The sequence below is a fragment of the Falco punctatus genome (assembly GCF_963210335.1).
Source record: "Falco punctatus genome assembly, chromosome: 7".
In the NCBI taxonomy this organism is placed as follows: Eukaryota; Metazoa; Chordata; class Aves; order Falconiformes; family Falconidae; genus Falco; species Falco punctatus.
In genome coordinates, this window is record NC_137587.1 from 32,124,459 (window position 1) to 32,151,321 (window position 26,863).

General features: G+C 41.2%; 1 protein-coding gene and 1 pseudogene across 2 annotated transcripts; both read right to left on the reverse strand.

Moving 5' to 3' along the window:
- Nucleotides 1-1,895: 1,895 nt before the first annotated feature.
- Nucleotides 1,896-8,003, reverse strand: LOC308066921 (alpha-1-antitrypsin-like). The gene is made up of 4 exons (XM_080394883.1): nt 7,348-8,003; nt 6,423-6,693; nt 5,669-5,816; nt 1,896-3,983 (listed from the first exon to the last, which is right to left on the reverse strand). Exons 1-4 carry the CDS (start codon nt 8,000-8,002, stop codon nt 3,774-3,776), a joined length of 1,284 nt encoding a protein of 427 aa, XP_080251009.1. The 5' UTR covers nt 8,003; the 3' UTR covers nt 1,896-3,773.
- Nucleotides 8,004-16,559: 8,556 nt separating this feature from the next.
- Nucleotides 16,560-23,431, reverse strand: LOC308066924 (alpha-1-antitrypsin-like; annotated as a pseudogene). The gene is made up of 4 exons: nt 20,358-23,431; nt 18,577-18,847; nt 17,786-17,933; nt 16,560-16,791 (listed from the first exon to the last, which is right to left on the reverse strand). The product of its transcript is annotated as an alpha-1-antitrypsin-like (transcript).
- Between the last annotated feature and the right edge of the window lie 3,432 nt (nt 23,432-26,863).

Sequence of the window (26,863 nt, forward strand, 5' to 3'; positions counted from 1 at the left end):
GGTAAGGGGACATGCTACTGTTTCAGTTAACAAGGGAAGTCATCTAGGTTCAAAATCCATATCTTTGGATTTTAGCTAATTACCTGCAGGTACTGTGCTGGTGGGAGATGAGGAGAGAATAGTTATCCCCTGATAACACAGGGGCACAGCTTATTGGCAGTCCCTTCCATGTGCTGGCTCCAAGTTTTCTCTCCCTTGGATCAGTATGTCTTAAGCGTGAGGAGCATCTGGATGTTCAAGTGTGACCAAGAGTTCCTTGTCCTCTTCAGAAAGATTTTACTCTCCCGCCACTCTTCTTTCCATGTTGCTCCCAAAAATGTGAAGGCTCTGCAGTTTGCTGGTGTTATCTCGGCTGAGGGTGATAAGTTTTCCTTTTGGTAGAATTTCAGCCAGAGCTGATTCAGGATATCTACAGCTGGGCCACTACATCGCCTTTGGTTTTATGGCAGGCTTTCTGAACATCTGTAAAGTTTTCACTTTTTCTGTTAAATCATCATGTTCTTGCTATACTCCCCCTAGTTCCACCATGGAGCTAAAATTCCTGAGCAAATCAGCTCAACACTCTTGCTCTCTTCCAACTCTTTAAACCCCTTTCCAAAAAAACATATAAATCTTCAACAAAGCCTTTGGACTTAAGTCCTTATTTGAGAAATCGCTGGCCTGCCTTTTAAAACTTTTTTGAGTGGTGGTTCTTACTTGCAGTTGTAAGGAAGTTACAAAAGCATAGCTGGAACTATCCCCTCAGCTGAAACAGTTTTTCCACCCTCAAATAACTGCTTTTAACCCATAGGGCACCAAGTGGACTTGCACTATTTTCTGTAAGAAAATCTTACAGATCTGCTAAGAAGATAATCAAGGATTTTTACAAAGGTTTCTATTTCAGATATCTAATATTTACATCTAAACAAAAAAGTGGGGTTGTTCCTGGTTTTCATTTTCCAGAAGTGGGCAGAGGCAGGGGAGAAGAAATGAGGTAATACGAAATTTCCTATTTACTCTCATTCTTGCCTTCCCTCTAACATCTCCCAAACAGTGCACAGTTAACTGCTCACCTAAACCTACTCGCAAAGCAGAGGAGCAATGACTGTGCAAGCGTCTTAGTAGTTGTGGATAAAGAGACTTGTAGTTTGGCAGCCCTGTGCAGAGCTGAAACCCTTGGCTTGTTTCCAGCAGCAGAGGTTTTCCCCTTTAGGCACTGCTGAAACAAGTGATTTTATTTTCCTGAGAAAGAAAATTAGTTAGACAGGTATAGCTGACTACAGATTTCCATAGAGCATTTTCCAAGCATTGCTGGTTTTCTTTCTTTAAAATCTGGAGTCAAGGGGATGATCATAGAGAAAGTATTTTCCATTAAGCGTCTCTTTAGGTCTTTGTGAATAGGTTGACCAGGAGTTGGGGTTTTTTGCCTGTACGTCTGGGAAAAGGTCTGTGCTAGCCCACATGAAAGGCCCTACAATCTCTCACTGCAAATACGCACACTATGGTTTTCTCTCACCTGTATGACCTGGCAGGGCTTTCCCAAACCAAGCCACAATGGCAGGAGCATTTAGTATTATTTCTGACCCAGGCTAGCCAGCAGCCAAAGCCCTCCAGCAGTGGCAGGGAGCCCCAGGCCCTCTGGGGTGAACTGGGATTCCTGCCCCTCCTGGGGAGGGAAGCAGAGCTGAGGCTGGAAGCACTGGGAGGGGGTGTTACCCTCAGCTCAGGCTGCGCTGGTGGCCTGTGTGGAGGCTCACCAGTTCTCCATGCTGAGATGACACTGTGAAGGGATTCTATCTGCAGCTTCTGACAGTTCATTAGCACCATCAGTGTTCTGCCCGCCCATGTCCATTAAACATCATTACCCTCAGTGAACTTCATGTTATCTTAGAGCTGCGTTTCTGTGTTATCGTTTCTGTGTTATCGGGTGTTTGTGCAGAGCTGCTGGCAGCAGGGGGCTGCAGGGCAGCCTCTGTGAGGAGAGGCTGGGGCTGCCCCATGCTGGACACGGCGGTTCCAGCCGGCTCCAGCTGGCTCCCACGGACCCACCACAGGACACAGCTGAAGCCCTCAGCCAAGATGGTGGCACTTCTGGGAAAGCGTATTTAAGAAATGGAAAAAAAAAAAAAGCTGTGTGACAACTGTGAGAGGGAGCAGTAAAAAAGACACATGAGAGAAGCAGCCCCACAGACACACAGGTTAGCGAAGAAGGAGGGGAGGAGGTGGTCCAGGTGCCAGCGTAGAGGTTCCGTTCAGCCCCTGGAGAAGACCATGGTGAGGCAGGCTGTGCCCCTGCAGCCCATGCAGGACCGTTGTGGAGCAGATATCCGCACTGCTGCCTGGGGAGGACCCCACACCGGAGCAAGTGGATGTGCCCTGAAGGAAGCTGCAGCCTGTGGAGAGCCTGAACTGCAGCAAGGTCCTGGCAGAACCTGTGGCCTCATGGAGAGGAGCCCACGCTGGAGCAGCCTGTTCCTGATAGACTGTAGGAAAGATGCATGCTGGAGCAGTTTGTGAAGGACTGTCACTTGTGGGGGGACATCACGCTGGAGTAGGGGAAGATTGTGAGGAGGAGGAACTGGCAGAGATGAAGCATTATAAACAAGTTGCAACCCCCATACCCCCATTCCCCTTCTCCTGCACAACTCAGAGGGAGGAGATAAAGGAGTCAGGAGTGTAACTGAGCCTCAGAAGAAGGGAGGGGTGGGAGGAAGGTGGTTTTAATTATATATTTGTTTATTACTATCCTACTCTTCTTAATTGACAGTAAATTAAATTAATCTGCTGTAGTGCAGCTCTCCATTTATGTCATGCTGCTGGTAACTCCAGCTCTGCCTATTCAGTGCTCAGGAAGGTGTCTGAGTCCTTGCTGTACCCCAAATATCAGCTTAATGGAGAGGAATCCCTTAGAGGCACTCATCAGCCTGAGCTTCCAGAAGCAGGTGGAGGGCAACATGATTAGCTGGCATTCAGACATCGACAAGATGACCTCCCAGGCTGCTGTCACCAGTTTCTGGAACTGGAGTGTGGGTTTTGCCACATCCAGTTCTCCAAGAAAGCCCAGGCTTTACAGTACATGCACAAGACCATTAAGGATGACCATTTGTGCAACGGTGTGCAGCCTTTGCTGATACAGAACTTGAGTTCTTGCCCTGCTAGAAAAGTTAGGCCACTTACTCTGGAGCAACTAGTGAGGAATGGAGATGGGAGCAAGGGCTTGGAGCTGGTAGGAGGCAGTTGTCAAGCGGGAAGGAAAAGGATTATTCTTTACCCAGGAGCACCTACCATCTAGGAGAGGAAAGGTTTAGCAGGTCTATATTTCTGCTTCTCTTCTTAGCTACTGAGCCCTGAAAGGACTTCAAAGACCAAGAAGACTTCTCCTGGGATTCACAGGGGAATGAGAGGAAGAGAAAAGATGGTTTCTCAACTGAAGGGGATAGATTTGCGGTTTCTGAGCTGAGGACTTGATGTGCAGGAAATGGGAGACATAGGGAGTTTCTCAGCCAGGAGCTGGAAGGTTTATCTGCATAGAAGGGACCATGGCACCAGCGATGGGTGAGTGAGATAGGGAGATGTTTGTCTGTTGAAGATCCCATGGCTGCCTATTTTGCCTGGGTCATTTTGTGAACATGGCCCACTCATGCTTGTCCCCAGCTGTCTGTAAGTGAAGAATAACTTCAAGTAATGTTTGTTTATTCTTTAATTAGGGATCAGTTCTAGTCCCTTTTGGCTAAGAAGCCCATGGGATGAGCACAAGCTTTCTCCTCTGAACTGGGGAGTACCAGTGCTCTGGCCTAGTCTTCCTTAGCATCTGGGTTCACAATTTTCCCCATGAAGAGGACACCATCGGTGCTTTTGTCAATAATCATCATCAGGAAGGGCCTGTTAAATCTGATGTGAGGAGGAGGAGGAAACGGTGCAATTAGTGGTACTAATTCTATCATGGTTACTGCAGCAGCCTCTGTGCCGTTCTCACTAACATCCACCGTGGCCTTGTGAATTGCCTGCAAGGGAAGCAAAGATTAAAATTCAGGTATAGAAAAGTGAGAAGCAGCTGGAGACAAACTTGCTTGCTTTAACACTGTGAGAAGATATTCTTTAAAAGAAAGCACAGAATGGATATAGAACTGGTGTGAAAAAGATATTCATGTTCCATCTTTCCAAGGCAAGCAAAGTTTGCTCTTAGTTCAGGGACAGTTTTCTTCAACACTCTGGCAGAGTAAAACTTGGCTGTGTGCAGAGACTGAGCAGCATAGAGAACATTTATTGTTCTGTTGTTTCTCAGAGTAAGATTTTGTCCTTAGTATATAACACAGAATCAGAAAGTTTTCATTTTGCATCAGTTTCTCCGTATGCAAAGATTTTCTGCAAACACACATTAGTGACAAGCTTTATAGGGTGTCTTTCTGTAACACAGCCCACTGATGACTTTACAGGGCTTTCTGTGGTAGATATAGAAAATTCGTATTTCTAATTCCTGTGATCTTATTTCACTGTATTTGGTCAGCCCTCCATGTTTTTTCTTCACTGTCCATAACACAACTGAAATTTCCTCTTATGAGGTCCTGCTACCCTTCTGTCTTATATCTGTAATTCAGGTGTTTACACATATAATAAGGTATTATTCAGTGTGAGGAATCATAAAATCATTAAATAATATATGTTGGAAGGACCTCTAGAGGTCATCCAATGCAACCAACCACCCTACACTGCATCAACTCTGACAATAGATAAGGTTGCTCAGTGCCTAATCCAGTTACGGTTTGAGTATTTCCAAAGACGGAAATTTTATAGCCTCTCTAAGTAAGCCATCCTAGGTTTTGATCATCAAGGTGAATTTTTTAACATACTATATGTGATGAGAATTTCCCATTTTCTATCTTTGGTATGTTGTCTCTTGTCATATCACTGTGCACCTGCAAGGAGAGTCTGGGTCCATCTTCTCTGCACCCTCCTACTAGGTATCTGTAGCCAGCACTAAGAAACCCTCTTCACCTTTCCTTCTCCTGGATGAACAGCTCCAGGTCTCCTAGCCTCCTCTCATATATCCCATCCTCCAGCCACACGGCCACCTAGCTGACCCTCAGCTGGACTTGCTCTGCTCCAGCATGTCCACATCTCCCTTGCACTGGGGAGCCCAAAACTGGATGTGCAGTACTCTGGTCTCACAAGTATGGAATAGTGGGGAAGGATTGATTACTCATGGCACAATGCATACATTCCCTGGGACGCTAGGGAAATCACTTTGCTTATCTGTGTGTCAGTTTCTTGTTTGTGTAAGGAGGCTATTGCTGTCTTGTAAGTCTGTTGTTCGTATAAATTCTAAGGTGCTCAGATAATGCAGTAATTAAAGGTGTATATGTAGGATAAACACGACTATTCCCAAACTTATAACTATGACTCTTGTCATACATTAATTATTTTCACCAACTTTTTTTGAAATTATTCCTTTATCCTTTCCAGGTCTGTTTTCTTCTTCAGAGACTTTCAAGTGAATTTTCAGGATCACTATGCAGTAAAGAATTTAATATTAAACTGTAGGAACAACAGCCATTTAATGCCTCACCTTTCCCTTCCTTTATTATCATCAATGAGCCATGACAACACTCCAGAAGTGGGATCAGCCTATTTGTTGAGATAAAACAAGGCAGACAAACCTCTTGATTACCATCTCTGCTAGCATACTTACTTTGGAAACCTTCAGAAGAGTTTCTTCTGCCACTCCAGAAAGATCAGCCTGGTTAGTGAACAATTCTGTCACACCCATTTTCTGAAACAGGCTTTTAACATCATAGGAGCTGGAGATGGAGAATTTTGGAAGGTCCAGGTAGATTTTTCTTTTTGAAAATAAACAAAAAATTTGAGTTTATTATTGCAAGATCCCTCAATGCAATAGCTATTACAGGTATACACCCATCCCAAACACCTGTGGAGCTAAGCCTTGGCTTTCTAAGACAGGAATAAATCCGATGCTAAAGAAGCCAAAATCGAGGTACCTGCCCCACTAGCCACAGTATGATCAGTGGTGCAGGGACAGGGTGCTGGTTTATGAAAGTGGCAGGCTGGAAAGCATCATCCAGGCTGGAGAAAAAGAAACTTTTTGGGTTCTTCTACTCAAGGTATTATATATATACCTGAGGTATATGACTATATATATATTTATATATATTTATATATGTACTCATATACCTGAGGGCAATGTATCTATTGTGCAACATCCTCACAGTTGGTAGCACTCCCATTACTGTGACTGGGGGAGCTGAGGAGAGGGTTCCCCTTAGGTACGAAATCACTCAGTACCTTTTCTGAGTTAAAGAAATTATGCAGTGCTTGTTCCTCAGAGCTATGATCAGCAGCTCATTTGGCATCCTAAGCTTTATCTTGCCTGGATGAGTAGTTATGGTCTGTTCTATATTTAAATAGAGTAACAGTTTAAAGATTACCTTTTTTCAAATGCTTGCAGCCACTTAGACACTGTTTCTTTTAGCAGAGCATCCTCCACCTGCTTCATTGTCCCTTCATCAGGCAGAACAAACAATGAAGTAACATTTCCTTTGTATGGGATTTCTACTACCCAGCAAGACAACTCCTCATCCCTATGGATGTTAAAGTTTTTGCTTTGATGCATCATTTTGACCTTCACAGAATTCTTGGCATCCAAAAAGAAGTCACTGTCTCTGGTGTTCAAATTGTTGAAAGGATTTTCCCAGTAGCCTGTTGACAAAAGAATGAGTGTAGAATTGAATAAACTGGAAAAGGGACTAGTAAAGGCATGTCACATTAGTTGATGCTTAAAATATTGTATTTTAAACTGTAAAGGCAACAACAAGCCTATCTCAGTTTAAGGATGCTTGTTCCTTGGCCATGCAAAGAAGCTTTATGTCATTTCAATGATTCTAATAAAATATCACATAAGAAAAATATAGGCTGAGGGTTGAACACAAAAGACCTGAGCCTTTGTCTGCTAAGGTAAGTGTAAAACTTCTACAGACTCCCACCATACAGGCTCCAGGTTTATTCCTTTCATACAAGTGTCATCCACATTTGATCACATCCTGCACAGTCAAACATCTGCGTCTTTCAACAAATGATCATAAATTCCCAAGCTCATCCTTTCTGAATATTTTTGGCTCTGAACCTGGCTTAAAATTTATATGACAATGATCAGTACTTCTATGGGGTCTTCTTTTTATATTTTTTTTGGACTCATATAGAAAATGATTCTTCATACCTGGCTGTCAAATGTATCCTTATACCATTTAAAAGTAGAAAAATGTATTTTAAACTAGATGTAAAGTTATATTTCTTAGATCTGGATATGACTTTTGGAGCTTATGCATATAACTGCTACCCATGTTTGTCACTCACCTTTAAAGAAAATGTAGCTAACCAGAACCATCACAGTGTCTGGATCAAGACTCTCGAGTAAATCAACGATTTTCCCATGGGTTTTTGTTTCTATGTACTTATTGATTTCCTTTATAGCCTCTGGAGGATTCTGGAAGTTACTAGAAATAGCTGAAGAATAATAAAAATTTGTGACATCTTCTAAAAATTTTTGGAGCAGCTTCAGTCGCTCGTCTATGAACAGGGCATTGCCCATGTTCAACTGGACTTCTCGGTGAGGGTCATTCAGCAGCTGGAGGATACGCTGAAATCCCTCATGGATCTCCTGCTTCTCTATCTCTGTTAGGTTGAAGGCAAGGCCTTTGTGCAGCTGTCTGAGTGTGTTTGCTCTGGCCCCCAGGGAGAGCATTGTAAAGGCAGTTGAGATGCTCAAAGGAGAGAAGAAAATGTTCTTGTTGCCTGCCTCCTCTCTGATCTGCTTGTAAAACTTAAATGCAAAGTCAGCATTGCTGGGGGCTAACTTGACATGAGCCGAGTTTTCGCCTTCAGCTTGGGGATGGTCTTCTGAGGAATGGTGTATTTTTTGTTTCTGCTGTTCATCATTGAGGCTGGAACTATATCGACCCTGGATGTGAAGTCCAAGAAGCAACAAACACCAATACAATACAGACTTCATTTTCCTTCTGAACAGTCCTGTTAAGAATAAATAGAGCAACTTTTAGATCTAGAGAATTTTATCTTTCCTGCATAAAAATATTTTTTATATTCTAGATACTGATTTCCAGATGTCAGTCTTTAGGATTACTACTCAATTTAGAAATACTCTTCTACCTGGCCTCCTGGGTAGTCTATTTCCAGTCAGTTCTCTCAGTTCCTGACCTATGAACAAGTGAAGGAAGATAATAATCTGTCATTGCCAAGGAAGAGTCAATGTTTTGTAGGTTTTCATGAGGTGTTATACCTGAAACAGTTCTTGCCTCTGACCATCATGGCCTCTTTGCACTCCTAAGTGCCTTGGGGTGCATGACTGAGTTCACCTGTTGACCCCCATGTGATTGCTAAGCACTTTGTCAGGGAGATTGATTTTTGCTGATATGTTTCTGTAGTACCCATGGTCTTGTTATGATTTGGGTTTTTCAAGCACTGCAGTGATACAGAGATAATATCAGTTTAGGTGTGAATAAAATCCATCTAAATGCTCACCCCTTAAACTGTTGATATCTTTGTGTGTCTTGTGTAGCAGCTCCGAACTTAAGAACTATATTATTTCAAAAAATTACCTGAAATGTTTCAGCAAATTGAGAATGAATTGAGAAAGTTTATTGACTCTTTCTATTGCACATAAACTATTCATAAGGTTGCAAAGCCCAAGACTCAAGAAATTAGGAAAAGCTATAGTGGAATCTGACTTGCTGTGTGTGCACAATTTGATGACCTTTCCTCTTTCTTTAACTGACATAAGCAAATTCTACATAATCCCACAGTCTCTCTTCTGCCCTTTTCAGAGGAAGAACCATGAAACATACTGGAGAAAAACATTTTCCATAGGGTGCCTCACTTAAATTATCTCAGGTGACAGAAACCCAAAAACATAAAGTAGGCAGTGGCCTGCAGGAAAATCGAGATGATCTGAATGTTGTTCATAGCACCTGTACACTTATTCTGGATGGGATTCTGCCTCAGGGTCTGCCTCGGGCTGTGTGTCTAATGCCAGGTTTAGGTCTTATATTAAACTTTTTGTGGAGAGTTGTTAATTCTGAGTTCACCCTTTTTTGGCTGCCCAGTATGAAACACTGGAGATGTCAGCTTGGAAGTGCTGGGTACAACAGCTGTGCTCAGCATGTCTAAAATGCTGGATAAAAACATTGACTTTGAGGGGGGAAAAAAAAGGCATTCTAAATGGAGGTAATTCATTTTTGTCTGGTAAATATTCTTTTCATAATTATCCAAATCTGCTTTATCTGCTTTTGAGAGAGACTAATTTCTCTTCACTTGGCTGCAAGTAGGCTGGTCTTTAAGCACACTGAAGTTATAGGGATGCTACTCTCATTAACCCTGAATCAGCCTGGAGTAGTCAGGGCACTGAAATTGTAATTAAATTTACTTCTCTGGGAGTGGAGACAAGGTTTTGTTCTTCAACTTGGTATTGACTGTTGAGTACTCACTTGGGACCTCACCTCCCAGTCATCGTGCCACTATAGCTAGGAGCTGGATCACTGGCTGAATCCTGCTTCCATCATTTAGAACATGCTTCCAGAAGCCAAATTAATTTGCAATTACTGCTCAAAATAAATTAATCACAGAATTAAATACTGTGCAAAAAATTACAGAGATCACAGACAGCATGAATTCAAAGGCTTCTAAGAAAGTATAATACGGTACTTACAGTGCTGAACCTTCCTTTCACAGTGCTTCTTCCCTATTCTTCATTTCGCTGGGCAGTTTTAAGTTAATGTCCACTGGTAAATATTAAACAGAGCAAATAAGATTTATTTGCAAAACAAAAGTTGAGTAAACTATTTTTTCTGGTCAACAAACATTATAAGTCTGTTTTCCCGCCATACATGTGGAATGATGCCAAGGTGCTCTGAGGGGAGAGAGAGAGCGGGGACCTTGCTACTCTTGGATTTGAACTAAATTGCGGGCAAAAGAGCTTTGCAAGGTAGTCTGGCATAACCATGGTAAATGAGCTTTAGAAAACAACATTAGAAGAACTGGAAAGCTCAGATAGGGCCAAAACAATGCCTGTTTATAAAAAGGATGCTACATCCCACTGAACTCTGTATGGAATATCCTGATGCAAAGATGCCATATAATTGAATACCCAAGGCAGCAGCAAGTTTGTTCAGGAACAGCTCAGTATCTCTACGCTGTCCTGCAGTGCACACTAACTGGCATTATTTGAAGGGCTCATTAAATTATTAGATAAAGGTAAATTATTAGTCAGCAGTGCTGGTTAGCTTTTTGAGAGACTTTTGATGATTATTTTAGAAACTACTGAAGTAAAAAAGAGAAGTATTAATATGGCTGAAAAAATAGACAAAATAAGAAAACAAATGGAAGAACAAAATGGGCAATCTTTACCATGGCAAAATGTTAGCTGGGAAGTAGAGAGGAGATATTCTTAAGCCCTTGCTACATACACATAGAATAGGCATAATTTATATACATGTTATATATGACTTACATTGGGATCCCTCTCAGAGGGAGGTGAGAGAAACAGGCATAATTTAGCCATTTAGAAGGTTATTTCAGGATGAGATACATGGCACATCCTAATTAGCAATGACTAATTCTTTGCATTGAATGTACATGATTCCACCCCAGGTAAATCTACTATTTATCTACACATAGGAATCCACCCACTATAGTTATTGCTATGTAGCTACTATCTCTTACAAGACAAAAAAAAGAGCTGGTCAGAGCATACTTCTGTAGAGGGTTTGGTTTTTTTTTTCATGATATGTGGAATTAGCCAGAAAGTTTATTGCAGTGTTATTTAAAATGACCAAGGTTCAACAGCAGCAATTATGCTGTTGCTCAACTCTAGTGAAGACAAACTATTTTGCTCAAGTATAGGCCTACATACATACACAGCATAAATCTTTCAGCCCAGTCCTAATGCTTAGCTAAGCATCTGAAGGATGCTACTGATTTCAGGGAGGAACTCCTGGGAACCACAGTGCTTCTGCAGTGATTCCTCTAATTTCTCCAAGGACATGCAGCAGCATTCAGCATGTCAGGGAGAGTGGAAAGTTGCTGCTGTCTCTGCTTACCACTCCCAGGCACCAGCTCTTCTGACCCTGATCCAAGTCTTCTCCTAGACAAGGTTAAGACCAGGAGTTACATCAGACCCACAAACGACCATTTTCAAGGCAATCAGCTTCTTAGCTATTCCAGATAGATCAGCACGGTTAATGAATGCAACAGTCACACCTGGTCCTTTGAAAATCTCTCTTAGGTCTTAGGTGCCAGAAATAGATGCCCATGGAAAACACATGTCTCTCCTGTTGAATGCTGTGGAAAATGAGGTTGAATTACCATGCATGGGTATCACCGGCATACCTGTCAGGTGGCAGCATCTGTGAGAACCCAGGGAGGGGAAAGGAGTTTGTTACTTCTCTGTACATTCCCATTGGTGCAAATGGTTGTGTCCCAGAATAGATGTCACTGTGAAATGTGAGGCTCAATGGAAAAGTTTGTGCAGAGTTTTGCAGGAAGAGAAGGCATGTAGGTGAATTTCTCAGAGGAGAATATGGAGCTCCTGGATGCTTCTAGGTAAGCAGTGGCTGGGACAGAGGGATTCTTGCTCCAGGAGCCAAGGGAGTCATATAAAGGACTGACAGATACGCTTTTCCCATTGGCCTGATAATGGTCTATATGAAAGGAATTACAGAAAAAAAAATAATTATCTCTTTCCCTACTGTCTGCCAGTGACTCTGGTCAGTTATGCAATATGTTTTGGTTCCTCCTTACAAAAGCAGTTTCATCCCATATCATTAATTTACTTCTATTGCTGCTTGGTTGTCAGATTATTATACACTAGCTTTGCAAGTTATATTTCTGGGTTTTCCAGGGCAAGGTATTTCTGGCTGTGGAAACAAAAACATCAGCCAGATGATAAAGATTAAGCAAGAGAAATCTGTACTTTGCATGATAAATCCTCATGCAGCCATTTCTTGTTGCCTTATAAAGTTGTATCATTCAAGGTCTGTCTGCAAAAGTTCAGATAAATAAACCTCTTGACATAAATAACTCCGTTAAAATCAGGAGATCGGCATCATTGCAAAATTTATGTAACTAGAATAAAAATCAAGTCCGCTGTGTATTTTTATGTGTTTCTGTAAAAGGCATCCCAAATACACTCCCCATGTCTTACAAATATTCATACTTTTCTCCTCAGATAAAGGAAGTGCTTCTGGATCCATTTCAAAAAACAGCATGGTTGACAGAAAGAAAGAAGGTGAAGGCTAAGCAAAAAGTCTGTGACAGAACTGAGAATAGAAACTAGACCTTTTCTGCTTTGTTTTCAGCTTCTTTCACCAATGCAATAGGAATCTCTGAACTAAAATTTCATATGAACTCATAGTTTTCTAGATGAAAGCTGTATAAACAGAATCAAATAATCTTACTATTTTTTTCTTCTGTGTTATACCTCAGAAGGAAATACAGTTCTTTTATTACCAAGGTGTGATTCCATTTCTCATAACAGGCATTTCACCTTAGATGGTCATTTTCATCAGTTTGCAGAAAACAATATTTTTTCTGCTTTGTCTGCACCTGATCTCCTAGCATTGAAAGGAGAAGTGTTTCCAAGAGCATACAAGTGTTTAAGGCCTGATGTGAATTCCATTGGAGTCAGATAGCCAGGATTTTAATGTTTAGGATGGGTAATCTCTCACTAAGAGTTCATCTCAGGTTTTTCTGATACATTTTCCATAGTGTGCCCAGATTAAGACATTGGAATTGTAGCTCTGCTTGACACTGCCAAGGCTTTTCAAAACTAGTTGTTGTAAGTTTTTTATAAATCACTAGAATCAAATAGGGGAAAAAAATAAGTAATAGTTAGACAGACTGCAAGACCAAAAATTTGCTCTTAGACTGTTTTGTAATTTGAATTTCTTTTTGCAAAAGATACATCGGACTTAAGGTAGTTAAGAGTACAGACCAAAAAATTTAATCAAATATAATGGTACAAGAACTTAAAAGATGGCATGTATAACTCTCAGAATTAAAATACATGACAGTAAAGTGATGGGTTATCCTGAGTGTCAGTGAGGTTAAAGGCCAGCCTTTCTAGTACCTACACCTAGCTGGTGGCTCTGGAGCCCATTCCCAGCAGGGTGAAGGCAGCAGACATGCTGACCAGGGAGAAGAAAATGCTTCACCAGGTTCTTGGACCATCACTTGCCTGTAAAACTGGAAGGAAAAGTCCATGTTGCTGGGGACCATCCACTGGCAGGAACCAAAAGGATATCCCTCATGGGGATGCTGCTCCTGCAGCCCTTAGTTTTCTTATTCTGCTTGCGGCTGTGGGCTGTTGGTAGCCAGGAACAACAGGCTCAAGTGCAGCAAAGGAGCATTTCATGCAGTCATGGGTAAAGAAAAAGTAAAGTCAATTTAAGGTTTCTTGATCTAATTGTAAAAAGATTTCATATCTGGCTACCATGCCAGAAACAACTGCTAAATTAATCCAACTGACCCTTTGAGAACTTCTATAGTTATTACTTTATCAGGTTATAACAACATTTATCTTTCTGATCTGTCAGTAAAAACATTTGTAAAAATTTATTAGCAATCCAAAAATATGAGTTTCTTTTTGGTCTGGGATTATGAGAATTAATTGATCACAGGGGATCTGGTTACACCTCTGCGATTCAGCACTGCTTTGGCAGTGGTATTACTGCAGTCATGGTCTGCTTTTTTAACATCGTTGTCAGATTCGAGGAAGGGGGAGCTGTGCACTTCATCACCTCCATCTCTGCTTGCCTCTGCAGTCACTGGAAGGACAGTTGCATGACATTGGCCTTGGGTGCTGAGCCTTTCACAATGGGGGATCCAGCTGCCAAGGAAGACAATGTACAGTGTACAATGGCCTTTTTCTGCCAACTCATTCCAGTTTGCAGGGTCAGGGCAGCACCTGTCAAGCAGCTTGCACAACTGTAAAAACCTGTTGGGTCCCTGAACTAATGACAGACTTTCTGGTTCATATTAAAACCTTGCTTTCAATACTTTTGAGGAGGAAGGACATGGATAATAGACAGTGGCTGTGCCTCCATTGTAAGTTGTATCACATTTTAAACTCTAATTAAGTTCTTTTATATCAAGATGTAATAGAATTAAGCTTGTATATTTTATATTTCATGATAGTTTCAATGGGCTCAGCTGTGAAGTGTGTCAGGTATCTACGTTATCAAAGCATTGCTGTATCACCTGAGGATGTGCACAAATCCTTAATGAGGAGCAGCCTTTTGAAAATAACATGCACAGTTACTGTGACAGCAAATGCATAGGACTGATCAGAAGAAACCACCAAAACATCTATGGGAAGTACATGGGAGTCTCACAGTCTGTGACTTGCAGTAGTTTTGAAGTTTGTTTTCTGAACTGCCTAATTTTACTCCACAGAAGGGGTCTCCAGTTCTCTCATTTTTGGGAAGCAGCTGGTGAAGGCCTATCAGCGTGACCTGGAACTTAGTGTTATTCAAAAAAGGCAGACTGCTAGCAGAAGGGGAGCTCATAGGGCTGAATGACAGAGGGACAGTTTCCTACCCCTGAGCTGGTCATTCTGGCTCCATTTGTAGTAGTACACTGAGCAATGTTGGAGTGCAGGCTGGACCATCATCCTGCAGTCACTCATACTCTCCCATTTTTGGTACAGTTTCAGACATAGGTATCACTCATGCCATCTACGATTTTTCCAAACAAGTGCAAAGCATTTTTCTGGAGTTACCATAAGTCAGGGGATATTTCCAATAAGCAGCCCAGATGTCTTGCAGGGTCAGAATTAAGCAATGTGGATATGAGCTTTGATGAGCCAGTTGTCCTCATGGCTAGAGAATTGACCTTGGAGAACTTTATTTACTAGCAGAGATGTAAACTCTGGGAATATAATTGATCTCAATGTTTGTTTTACCCCTTCCAGGTATTCATACCCTATCCCTCTGATCTTCTATTTGTTCATGAAACGCAAGATTAAATCTATGAAGCAATGCCAGTAGCCCTTCTTGGGTGTCAGCCAACTAAAATATTCCCCAGCTTTGATTTAGCCACTGCTTCCAAATAGGATGCTTGTGTAGAGTTTGCTACCTTAAAGGGGGACTCAAAGAAGCCAACACAATGGGGGTGGATGGCACCAGCTGTGAATGTCCTAATGGAGTGTATGGCAAAGACTTGACCTTCAAAGGAAGTGCCTAGGCTTGGTTTGAAGGTGACTGACTCGCCCACCATGTGATCTGAAGCTATGCTTTCCTTCTCCTAGAAGCCCTGCCAATGTCACAAGATACCTTTACTTCAGCCACCACTCACTCAACAGCGTAGTTTGCAAAGAATTCATTAGGATTTATCTGTCAAACCCATTTTCCATCCAGGGAAGGGCACACATTGATTTCTATCTTCCAGGCAAATACCCTTACCAGCACTCCAGGTTCAACACTAGCTCTCCTTCTGCAGCAGTCAACCTGACCAGCCTGGAGTTTAGGATGCTGCAGCTATGGGATTGGCTGCCTGCAGGAAAGGAAGGGGTCTGAAGATGAATATTCCTGAATATCCTGTACCCAAGGCAAATGCTCTAACCACACAGACTGGTGTGGGCAGGTAACAGTTGGAGAGGTTGGACTCTACAGGGTAGCTCCTTCTTGGGTACTAATTACTTTAATAGCAAATTGACCTCTTGATCCCATAGACTCAAATCTGATTAAAAAAATTAAACTCCTACCACTAACCCAGTATATTTAAAGAAATTGAATGAGGTTCAACATACTGAGAAGGGTCTGGGTGTTTTTAACCCAAGTCTATGCAGCTGTACCCCTGAGCAGTGTTAAATACATCTATCACTGCTAAACATCTGTTGTTGATCCCACAGGATGGAACAGGGAAGGAGTCAGGCTGACACCACACCAGACTGGCTGTGTTTCTGTCAGCATGTATGCCTTTTCTTGGTGCTCCAGATTCTCACAAGTGCCAAGCCTTGACTGGATTTTGACACTGTTTTGAATCCATAAGGCTGTGTTAGGAGAGAGACGTCAGTTTGACACAGATATCCTCAGAGGTAAAAAATCATTTTGTCCATCAATGACATCCACGTGGAAGAGAAGAACTAAGATCCTTGAGTGGCCTGCATTTGTATTTTACATTTCCACATGTCAGCCCTTCCGCACCAGGACCCAGTGAGAGCTGGCACCAGCTGGAGCAAAACTCACCATTTGCTTTCCTTCCTACCCACAAGTCAGGAGTGGCCTCTTCATTCAGCCGTTACTTAAAATGTTTTAAACTGGTTCTTTCAGCTGGATAGTTGTTTTTCAAAGCTGTTGTACAATGGTATTTAAAAGGCTGATTTATAAAACTCTTCCTAATTCACTAATAGGTGTATCTCAGTGTTTACTTTCTACTGGAGAATGAAGTAAAAACAGTGGTTTTAAGAATGACCACACTCTTGCCTCATTTCTTTGGAAAAAGAAAATTGTTAGTAACTGTTTTGATAGAATTTTAATCACATTGAACAACAATTGCATGAGGAATCAATTCAAATCAATAAGATCAACCACTGACCAGTCATTTTTCAGTTGGGTTTACAATTTTTCCCATGAAGAGGATGCTTTGAGTATATTGATCAACAATCAACAGCAAAAATGGATGGTTGAATTTAACAACGGGAGGAACAGAATGAGGAAGAAAATCTGTGCCAGTGACTGCTGCAGCCTCTGTGCCATTCTCATGAATCTTCAGCAGGGCCTTGTGAGCAGCCTACAAAAAAATATAGCAAGAATTAATGTTTGTGGAGGACAGAGTGTGAAATTATTCAAATTAACACTAAGTTAATTCAGCTACTGCCTTTCACAAAAATTCCTGGTAGGCCAGGAACCAGGAAGAAGGCTACTATAGTCCATGGTGGTTTTTTTCAGCAGTGTTGTCTTAATAAGCAAGTATTCTCACATTCAGTGTTCCTCACAGCATGTGTACCCAACACAGACCTTAGCAACTGCACACCTTGTGGAATGAATTGGAAGTAGAGTGTTCAAGCAAATCCACAAGGAATGACAGTTTCAGAGGAAAAGGAAGTTGGGCGCCAGAACTGCTTTGTCTGTATCCCTCATAGCACATGCATTATAGTTTAGCCAGTAGAAATCCAACCTTGACACCAAATTTTTTGTTAAATTATTGCTGGCCATTTTTAATCTTTTTGTTTTACAAGCACCAAAATAGTAATTACAATAACGTTGTAATTACTGCTTTCAGAATGGCTGTAAGAATGCTAGCCCTTTCTCTTCACTTTATCTGCTTCTCTTCACATTATTTTCAGTAAATGGGATGTTTTCCTCAAGTCTGGTCAATCTTACATGATTAGCACTCATGAGGACCTTCAACAGCAATAGAAGTTTTAAAATCCTTTAAAATTATAGAATGCACATGTTAGAAAAAAAGGACATATTTTCTGCTAGATATGCAAGGCATCCCCAACACAGATATCCGTGGACACTTCTTTTTGCATGCAGAAACTGGGCTGTGTTTAGTTCCTGGGACTTACGCTACACCCCTCCCAACCTTTGCCTCTCAGACAGAAGACAGTACCCTTATCTACAGATCTTGGAGACATGGAGAGACTTAAAGTCACTTTATCAGCTAAATGTTCAGACTATCAGCCAGCCCTAGTAATAAGTAAAATTTCACAACATAGCTTAGGGCAAGACAACTGGGTATTGAGGAATCCACAGACCATTGTTTCTGCTGACAAACTTACTTTTGAAACCTTCACATCAGGCTTTCCTGTGATTCCAGACAGATCAGCCCGGTCAGAAAACACATCAGTTACACCCAGACTCATTAACATCTTCTTTAAGTCGTAGGTGCCTGAAATTGATATTTTTGGCATATGCACTTCTATCCTCCTGTTAATTCAAAATAAAATTATGGCAGTTAATGCAATGAAAACATGCCTCGGATTGGAGACTCCCAACCTGCTGGTAGTTCTTCTGTGCTAAAATGTTAGTCTTTTCATCTGAAAAACATCTGGCAACAAAAAGAAGATGGGAAGATGATGATTCTGAAGGATGAGAAAGTATGGAATGAGAAAGGTATCAGCTAGGCTTTCTTGTCTGATTCTGCAACAGAGTCATTTGATGGGACAGAAAGCAGTGGTGGTGCTGGCATTTGGTGGACTAAGTGTGCAGTCTCTTTCTAGCCCTGAAGGTTTTTCTTTTGGAATCCACACCCCATTCCCTCTTGAGGTATCTGATTTCTGTGTTGCAGTATTAACACTCTTAGCATATTGTGCTTAAGACAAGGGAGGTTCTTAACATCAACTAGAAAATGTGTGTGGAGAAACAAAATTTCTCAGCTCACAGATGTCTTCCCTTATCACAAGGCAATGATGATTCTAATATTTGCTGAAGGTGTCAAATCATTTGATCTGTCCCTTTATACCTATTCCATGGCTATCTCCAATCAATAGCAAAGGCCAGTAACTGATCATAATATTCAGACTTTGGATTCTGACTGCCTTCATGCGTCGGATCAGAATTCTATATTTACCTTTTTTCAAGTGATTTTTCCCATTTAGACACAATATCTTTTGTCAGGGCATCTTCCAACTGCTGCATTTTTCCTTCATTGGGCAGGATAAACAATGCTGCAACATCTCCCTTGTAAGGAATCTGCACCACCTTGCAAGACAGCTTCCTGTCAGAGTATGTTTTGTAAAATCCATCTCGAGTCATCATCCTTACTTCAACTGAGGTGTTTGCATTCACACGGAAATAGTCCTTGTGAGTCCCCTTAATATTGAAAGGATTTTCCCAGTAGGCTTAAACCGGAAAGAGAAAGCATGCAATAGAATGCTTATTTCAGGGGGGATATATTAATATAGTCCAAACTAATGTACATCAGATAAACCCACATCTGAAGATTTACACTTAGACTTGAAGATCAAAGATATTACAGGTTTATTAAAGAACTTGTGCCCTGTTATCTTTGCTGTACTGTGTTCAGTAACGACTAAATATCCAAGTTAAATTTTGTATGGGCTTGTACAACACCTTTCTCAGTCAGATAGATTAAATGAAGTAACTTCATCATATTACCTTACATTTTATTTGAAGAAAATGAAAGCTGACCAGGATCCAGTGAGTTAATTTCTGGTTTTAGATTATTGCTTGTAAAGCCAGTTCCACAGCAGATGTCTGGCTTTTAAAAGGTACCATGTTAAGCTCCTTTTATGCTTTTTCATGTGTTCTTCATCTTGTAGCACTAAGGAAAAGCTTACATTCAAGAGCGACCTGAAATTTTGGGCCTTATCATAACTGCATTATGAGAAATGGAATAGGGCTTCAGGGCTTTAATCTTCAAAATGGTATTCTCTTGATATTTATTCAACTGAACTTTCTATGATATTTTATTTTGTATTAAATCTGGTCATTCACTGAACATGTACACAGGGATCACAGCTTTCGCCATTCTGTAAGTATGTTCTTGTTTATAATGTTGAATAGAAATAAAATAAAATAGATTAATAAATAATGGAATGTAAATTCCACAGTACTCTGACAACTTTATAAGTCTGAGCTTTCCTTCCTGCCACCCCAGCAAAAAAAAAAAAAAAATACACTCTGGTGTCATAAAGAAATGCCTCAGAGTAAAGCATCTGAGACTAGGATACCTGAGACTAGGGCACCCAAATTTAATGAAGTACTTAAAATCTGTTTTGCTGGAAGTACACCTATTTCCAAACATGTCTTTCTGGGTGGTAAATTCCATGTATGTCCTGCATGCTGCTAGAAATGGATATAACATCTAAGAGGAAGTTAATCATTACCAAAGTAATGCATTCACAAGAACCTCTTGGAATGTGTATAACGTGAAGACAAGCTATAGAACGTTTGGTCTCCAACTCTAGAGGTACCTACCCATTTAATAGGCATGGACTGTAAGTAAATTAAAGTTTTGGGCAATTTTTCTTAATCTCCATATTTGAAATTTATTTTTTTACTTTATACAGCAGGTGAAAACGTAATTTTTGAAATAATTAGAAAAAAACTGACAAATTCACAAATGCGTAAATCTGTTGTGCTCTTGCAATTCCCTAGAACTTGAAGACTGCACATAGATGAACTTTTGTGCTTAGAAGCCTAAACATACGCTAGAAAAATTTAGATGTTGAAGAGGTTTCACAGTGTAAGCACTTTAAATGTTTCTTATCATAATAGCCTAATCTTAGCATTGGCCTTTCTTTTAAAAACAATTCAGAAATAATCTGGAGTATTTGTTTTAGTGCAGGTGAAACTGAGGAACTGCAGTAAAACACCTATGTAACATACCTTTGAAATAAATGTAGCTAACAATCACCACTAGAGTGTTTGGATCCAGGTCTTTAAGTATTCCATTTATATTTCCATGGGTTTGGTTCTTTATATGATCATTGACCTCTTTTTTAGCTTCAGTGAAATTCTGGAAGTTAACAGAAACAACTTTTCCTTTGTATAGCTTTTTCATGTCCTTCAGGAATGTTTTCAGTGGCTTCAGGTGTTTGTCGATGAACAGGGTGTTCCCCATGCTCAGCTGTACCTGGCTGTCAGGGCGATTCAGCAACAGGAGGAGATGATGAAAGCCGTTGTGTATCTCCTCCTCCTGGGTGTTGGTGACATTAAAGGCCAGCCCTTCCAGCACCTGAGCCTGGCTAGTGGCTCTGGACCCCAGAGCCAGTAAGGCAAAGGCAGTGGAGATGCTGACTGGGGAAAAGAAAATGTTTTTTCCGGGTTCTTGTGTGGTTGCTTGCCTGTAAAACTGGAAGGCAAAGTCTGTGTTGCTGGGGATTATCCGTTGGCAGGACTTAAGGGATTCCCCCTCATGGAGGTGCTGCTTCTGGGGGTCAGTTGCCTTGGGCTTGCTGTTGTGGTGGTCAGTCTGGGTCAGGCTGTGGACAGTGAGGTGAAACATGGCCACTAGCAAGCACAGCGGGAGGGTGGTCTTCATCATCCTTTGCAGCTACTGTGTGGACAAAGAATGAAATGGGTTTGGATGCTGAAGATCAGCTGTGTCTACATCTCATCTTTTATTTCTATCTGCTACTACCTTCAACAGCTAAACAGGTAATCGTTGTTATCTCATAACCTGCTTCTTTTACTGTCTAAGTGGTTTTAAAATCCTTGTGCTTCTGAGTTTGTCTGCAATTCCTATCCATTGTTGCCTACCCCAGTTCTGTTTTACTGTTTTTTACAAGTTACTGGAGAAAGAAACACATGGAGAAAGAAACATGTGAGTATTAAAGAAAAATAAGAGTGAGAGGGGGAGAACAGTGAAAAGTCTTTGTGTGTGTGTCTCTGTGCAAATCCTTTTATGGTGAGGCAGCACATCAGGAACATCTCTTAATTCTTTTGTGTTTATCTCTAAGATCTCTCTGGGTTATTATGCTATTAGTGATTGAATGAGGTTTACGTCAAATGACAGTGTTATGTCAAAGGGAAACAATACTACTTTTGAGTGCTGCAATCTTGTATTCTTTCTCTCATCTCTGACTCATTTTAACATACAAGGTGAATAATCACAAGAGAGCTGGTAATACTTTTCTGCTTCAATACCTGATTAGATCAGAACATGTTGCTTTATTTTAAACAACCACTCATGCGAAACGTGTCTTCCAGATGGATTCCTCCCCTAATTCCGGTCTGGGAGGGAGAGGTCATTAGTGTGGGCTTGGCCCCTCCTGTCTTTCCAAACTCTGTGTCATCAGGAAGTCACCTCTCATAAGGTAAATGGGCCCATGGCCAGAGTAGCGCCATAAACCTGGATCATGACATCTTGCCGGGTATTTTTGCTTGCTTGTTTGTTTATTGCTTTCACTTTCACCAGTTAGACTAAGAACATGTTGGGATGATTTGTAGTGTCTAAGATATGTAACTTATCATAAAACAGGTGAGAGTTATACTGATGACTAGAAAAGCAGCTCCAAATAGCCGTCATTTAATGTCCTACTCGAAGCTCCAGGGAAGATCACATGAGTTACCTGCTCACCCCCCAGTGGATGACAAAGGCACTCTGACAGGTTCAGCAGAGCAGATGAGATGTTTATTGGGATTTCTCCCACCCTGTATCAGCACATTGACAACTAAGATTTGGTGAGAAGGAGCCAGCTTGCCCTTCCACATCTTTACTTTGTGACATCTGAGTAAATTGGGGCTTACAGAGAAGGCTGGTATAGCAAAATGAATTTGTGAATCCTGTCTGGACTGTGCTGGTATAAATCAGCCAGCTCATTCACTTCAGTTTAAGTTATCTGGTTGTAAGCTTTAAGGAACATAAGTAATGATAAAAAATGTCTGACATTTGGGAAGTCAGACTACTTCCCCCTTGTTAATGAAACAGGTTTCTTCTAGATGTGAAAGAGCTATTTGGGATAGATATTCAGCAGACCACAGTCATACTCTGTGGAGCTGCTATAACGTATCCCCAGAATCTGCTACGCAATATTTCTTGAAATTAAGCTCTGCTGTCATCTGAGTGCTTAGAAACCAGATTTCATGCTCAAAAGCAGATGTGCTTCATGACTCACTAGCTAAGTGCCTTACAGCTGCATCAAAATTGTTAAGGTAAAGATAACTGGGTACTTACTTTACATTCAGAAGGGTCCTGCTCTCGTATGGGTTGTGCTGTTTCTTGCTGCCTTACTCATACTGCTGTTTTCCTCTGTTAAACATTATGTGGCTTCAAATACCTATTACACAAAGGACAAAGCTGAATATTGATGAAGCTAGTTTTCTTGGACACTGTATGCGTATGTCCACATCACTCCAAACAGAGAACAAAGACCACGGGGCCCAGCTGGTCAGTAGAGGGGAGTGTTGTGTATCAAAGGATGTGTAACTCCTAAGCAAATATTTATTGAAAATGAGATTTTGGTGCCAAGGGCAGCTACTTTTCCCTATACGCTTCCTGAGATAGAGATAACCGTTCATCTAGAGACACAGTTTTGCCCAGCACTAAGCTCTGAAGGGGCCAGGGTGAGGGAGCTGCAGAGAGTACTGCTTGGGCTTAGCTATGTTACCCAACCTACTGGACTCCACTTAAGGGTCAACATCTTATCTTTTATTTCTACACAGTAGAGACCCTACTGGTCACTACTCAGAAGGCAATGAATCCTCTTATCCTCATTAATAACATGGATACTTCATTCATTTGTGTAAGAATGGTGAATTTTAGCTGGATATTGAACAGTAATCTTGCAATCTTTCAGACACAGTGTCTTCTCACAAGCTAGTAATTCTCTCTGTCAAGGAGCACCCAATATATCAAGACCTGAAAAGTCTTAGTATAGATTTTAGTACTTGAAAAAGCTGCATAAAAAGTGTGCCATCACTGTGAGTGCCCAAATACAACAGTTGCATTTGTTCAGTATTGTAACCTATAAATAGTAAATCAAGACACAGTCCCAAATCCCTCAAAGAATAGCAAACAAGATAGTAACCCAATAATATTAACCAGTAACAAATCAAGGCAGTCTCAAACAACAAGCCTCAGCCATCTTGTAGAGGTGTATTTTAAATTTCCTGGGATTTTTCCAAAGGAAGATAAGTGCTGTGAAGCTAGCTGACAAGCCTTCGTGGCTGGATGAATTGTTTAGATGCATGTTTTGATCAGCCAGTCAGGAAAATGCCTTCTCAGTCCCTCTATGCCTCTGCTGCACCTTGCAGGACTTGTTAACATCTGCTTAGGGAGGGGTGGCGCAATCCCCTCCATAAGTAAAACAGTGTAAGCATGGCTGTTCCTAGTTCCCAGCTGTGCTGCTTTCAGGGGCAGTTCTTTAGCTACTGGGATCCATGCCACTGGTAGGGGAGCTAGGTTCCCTGCACAGTATCTACAGCCTCGGTGTTTCCCCGCCCCTCCCTCAGAATACAGCTGAACTCTACATGCTTGTTTTGGGTATAGCCAGAACTTGCTGTTAAGTACTTTAGTTTTGAATTTGTATTTTTTCTTACTAGAGTACTAGTCGCTTCTGTGCCCTGGAGTGCTTGTGTAGGTCCGGTAAGGCTTGATGGAGCACACTGTTCTCTTTTTGCCAGGCACAAACCCAGTGCATATGAATTAAAATAATGCATAAGCTGGAATGTATGATTGCACAAATGCAGACTTTCAGGAAAAAGAGTGAGGTGCTCACAGTGCCCCAAGACAGGCAGGTTGTTGGCTGTTCTGTGCTACTTCTTTAGTCATACAACTGAGCAGCGTTAAGCATTTACACTTCTGTTAAACATTACAAGGATTAAAACAAAATTATCTGAGGACACAGATAAACGCTGATGTAGCCATGCAGAGCAGGTAGAAGTCAGTGATTGCAGGGCCAGCTGGCTTTCATGTTTGCTGTCCCTAAACATGCATAACTGCCAAAGTCAAACACTTCGGAGAGAAGAGGTCCATGACCATGAGCAGCTGTTCTACCAGACAGAGCTTCCTAGGTTATTGCTAGCTAATGACACAAGTGCTGAAACATCTCCTGAGGTGTGTTATGGCCTGCCTTGGGGTTTTAGTTTCCTAAATCATGCGGCTCGGACACCTGCTACAATATGTTAAACCAAGCTAACTTTCTGTTCTATGAAAAGCAGAACAGAAGGGGTAATTAACATTCAGCTTGGATTTTTCCCCCCAAATGAACTTAGCATTGGTTCAGAAAGAGTCCTACACTCAGAGGCTTTGTTTGAGCCTCTGAGTTGAATTGAGATTTAGTCACACCAGAAGAGGAAGCCTGGGCAGTAGAGTCCACTGTGCAGCTGCACAGTCAGCTGAAGAGGAAGGTAGCAGGAGCAAGACTCAGTGTTGTAAAGAAGAGTTATTTGCAAGGGTTGGGGGTAATTCTGGATTCCCTGCACGACTCTGAGTTGAACCAAAGCATGCTTCAGTTAAGTGAGAAAACTGGTAGAGACACAAATGCAGATGTTTTTGCTGTTTAGACATTCATCTGTATTATTCTGTTGTTGAAAGTCAGTGTGTCTTGATTTTGAAACTCTTTCAAAATATGCCTCTTTGATTCAATTATCAGTGTTCTTGGTGGCTCGAAGAAGTGGTCCATTGTCCTACTAGGGAGATCAGCAGAGATTCTGCAAGCCAACAGCTGGTCTACCACAGGGCCTGCTTCTGGAGAGAGTAACCTGCACAACGTACCTACACTGCTGCTTTGATTTACACCTTAGTTTATTCCTGAACATGTGACTGTACTCATACTATTTTACTCCAGTTGTCTTTGGTATGAACTGCTGAGCTCCTTTCATCAGCAAATGCTCAGCAAAAATTGCAACCTTAGGCAGCCCCAGCCGTGCTCTGCTGAATGCAATGACCACCCTAAGCATCACTGTATATAAACATTTTCTTGGGCTGTTACATAACTCTTGTTATTTTGGCCCCTCTGAAAGAAAAGCAAAACAAACAATGGCAATGTCTCAAGGCAGCAGAATGTCGGCTTTAGCTGAGGGAAGATTCAGACCAAGGGCTTGCAGAGCAGACACGGCCACCCCATTCCGGAAGACCTGTAATATCCACATTACATATCACATACCTGGTACAGCTGGTCCATGGCTGTCTTCATGTCCCATCTACAAAGACAGTATACATGTTTGCAAAATTCACCAGTGCTTACCCCAGCACCAAACTCTAGCTGAAAGGATGCAGTTACTGGGGGGGGGGGGGGGGGGGGGGGGGGGCGGTGAGGGGCAGGTTCTGGAGCAATGGTCAGTGTTGTGTTGAAGAGCCTATCTAGAATATGTCTTGAAGATGTATGTGGCTGTAGTCAAATGTGCCCATAAACTTCCATTTTTGCAATAGGACTATAAGGTCTGCCCATCCCTGGCCTTCAAGTCAGCAGGGAAGGAGGCTGCAAGGAAGACAAGCCACACTTAGCCTGGTGGTGGTTCATGTAAGAACCTTCCCTGCATTTATTTTTCTAAAAAATATTTGTCTTAGATCTGTTATCCTATTTGACAGATCCTGCATGCTCATTTATACTGTAGGTTGAAATTAATGAGACCTCTAAGTCAGGAGCTTGTTACTCTAATGAGTCTTCAACATAGTGATTTGTATAATTTTAGAGGTAAACATATGCATTTCAAACAATGACTATGGAAGTTACAGATGATGAATGGTATCATCAAATTATCCAGAAGGAACATAGATCTATGATTGTCGTTGAGTCTAGATAGAAATGGTATTCACATGTCAGTCAAACATAATACAGCAGGAGTTCAGTTCCTGACTGCAATTAAAATCATTACTTTTGGATAACAAATTTCATATTTCATAGTTCTAACATCTATTCAAGATTTTCCTTAGTTTTCTTTTAATAGATACCCATGTAAAAAGCACTCCCAACTACAGAAGTGCAGTGAGAAACACAACTCGGTTATAGAGATGTACAAAATGGTTGTGTTATAATTTTCATACTGCAAAGCCTTGAAGATAACTTTTCAGCTCTAAAACCTCAGTAAAGAAAGGATATAATCCCATTTTATTTCATTCATTAAACCATCAAAAGTTTCCTGTACATATATAGTATTTATTGATTCAAAGAAAACCTGTAGAATTTACGTATTTGATAGTTTTTTCTGTGTCATGTGGAAAGCAAACTTCTTACACCAGAATGGCTGGGAAGAGATTTTCTAAATCCATGTTTTTGAACCAAAATGAAAGTGCCTTAATAATCATCTGTACTTCACGCTTACATTTAGTAGGTGCTTGATATTTGCTGGCCAAGTAATTTTTTTATCCAGGAGCCCTGCTGTGACTTGCAATTTTAAAACTCCCACTTTGAAAACTCTAATTATGGTAGTGGAAAGTTTGTCCGTGG

Coding starts and splice junctions, on each gene's coding strand:
- LOC308066921 (XM_080394883.1), bottom strand. CDS start 8,002: ATGAAGTCTGTATTGTATTGGTGTTTGTTGCTTCTTGGACTTCACATC. Junction 6,694..7,347: donor TAGCTACATTTTCTTTAAAG/GTGAGTGACAAA, acceptor TTTTGTCAACAG/GCTACTGGGAAAATCCTTTC. Junction 5,817..6,422: donor CTGCAAGCATTTGAAAAAAG/GTAATCTTTAAA, acceptor ATTTTCAAAAAG/AAAAATCTACCTGGACCTTC.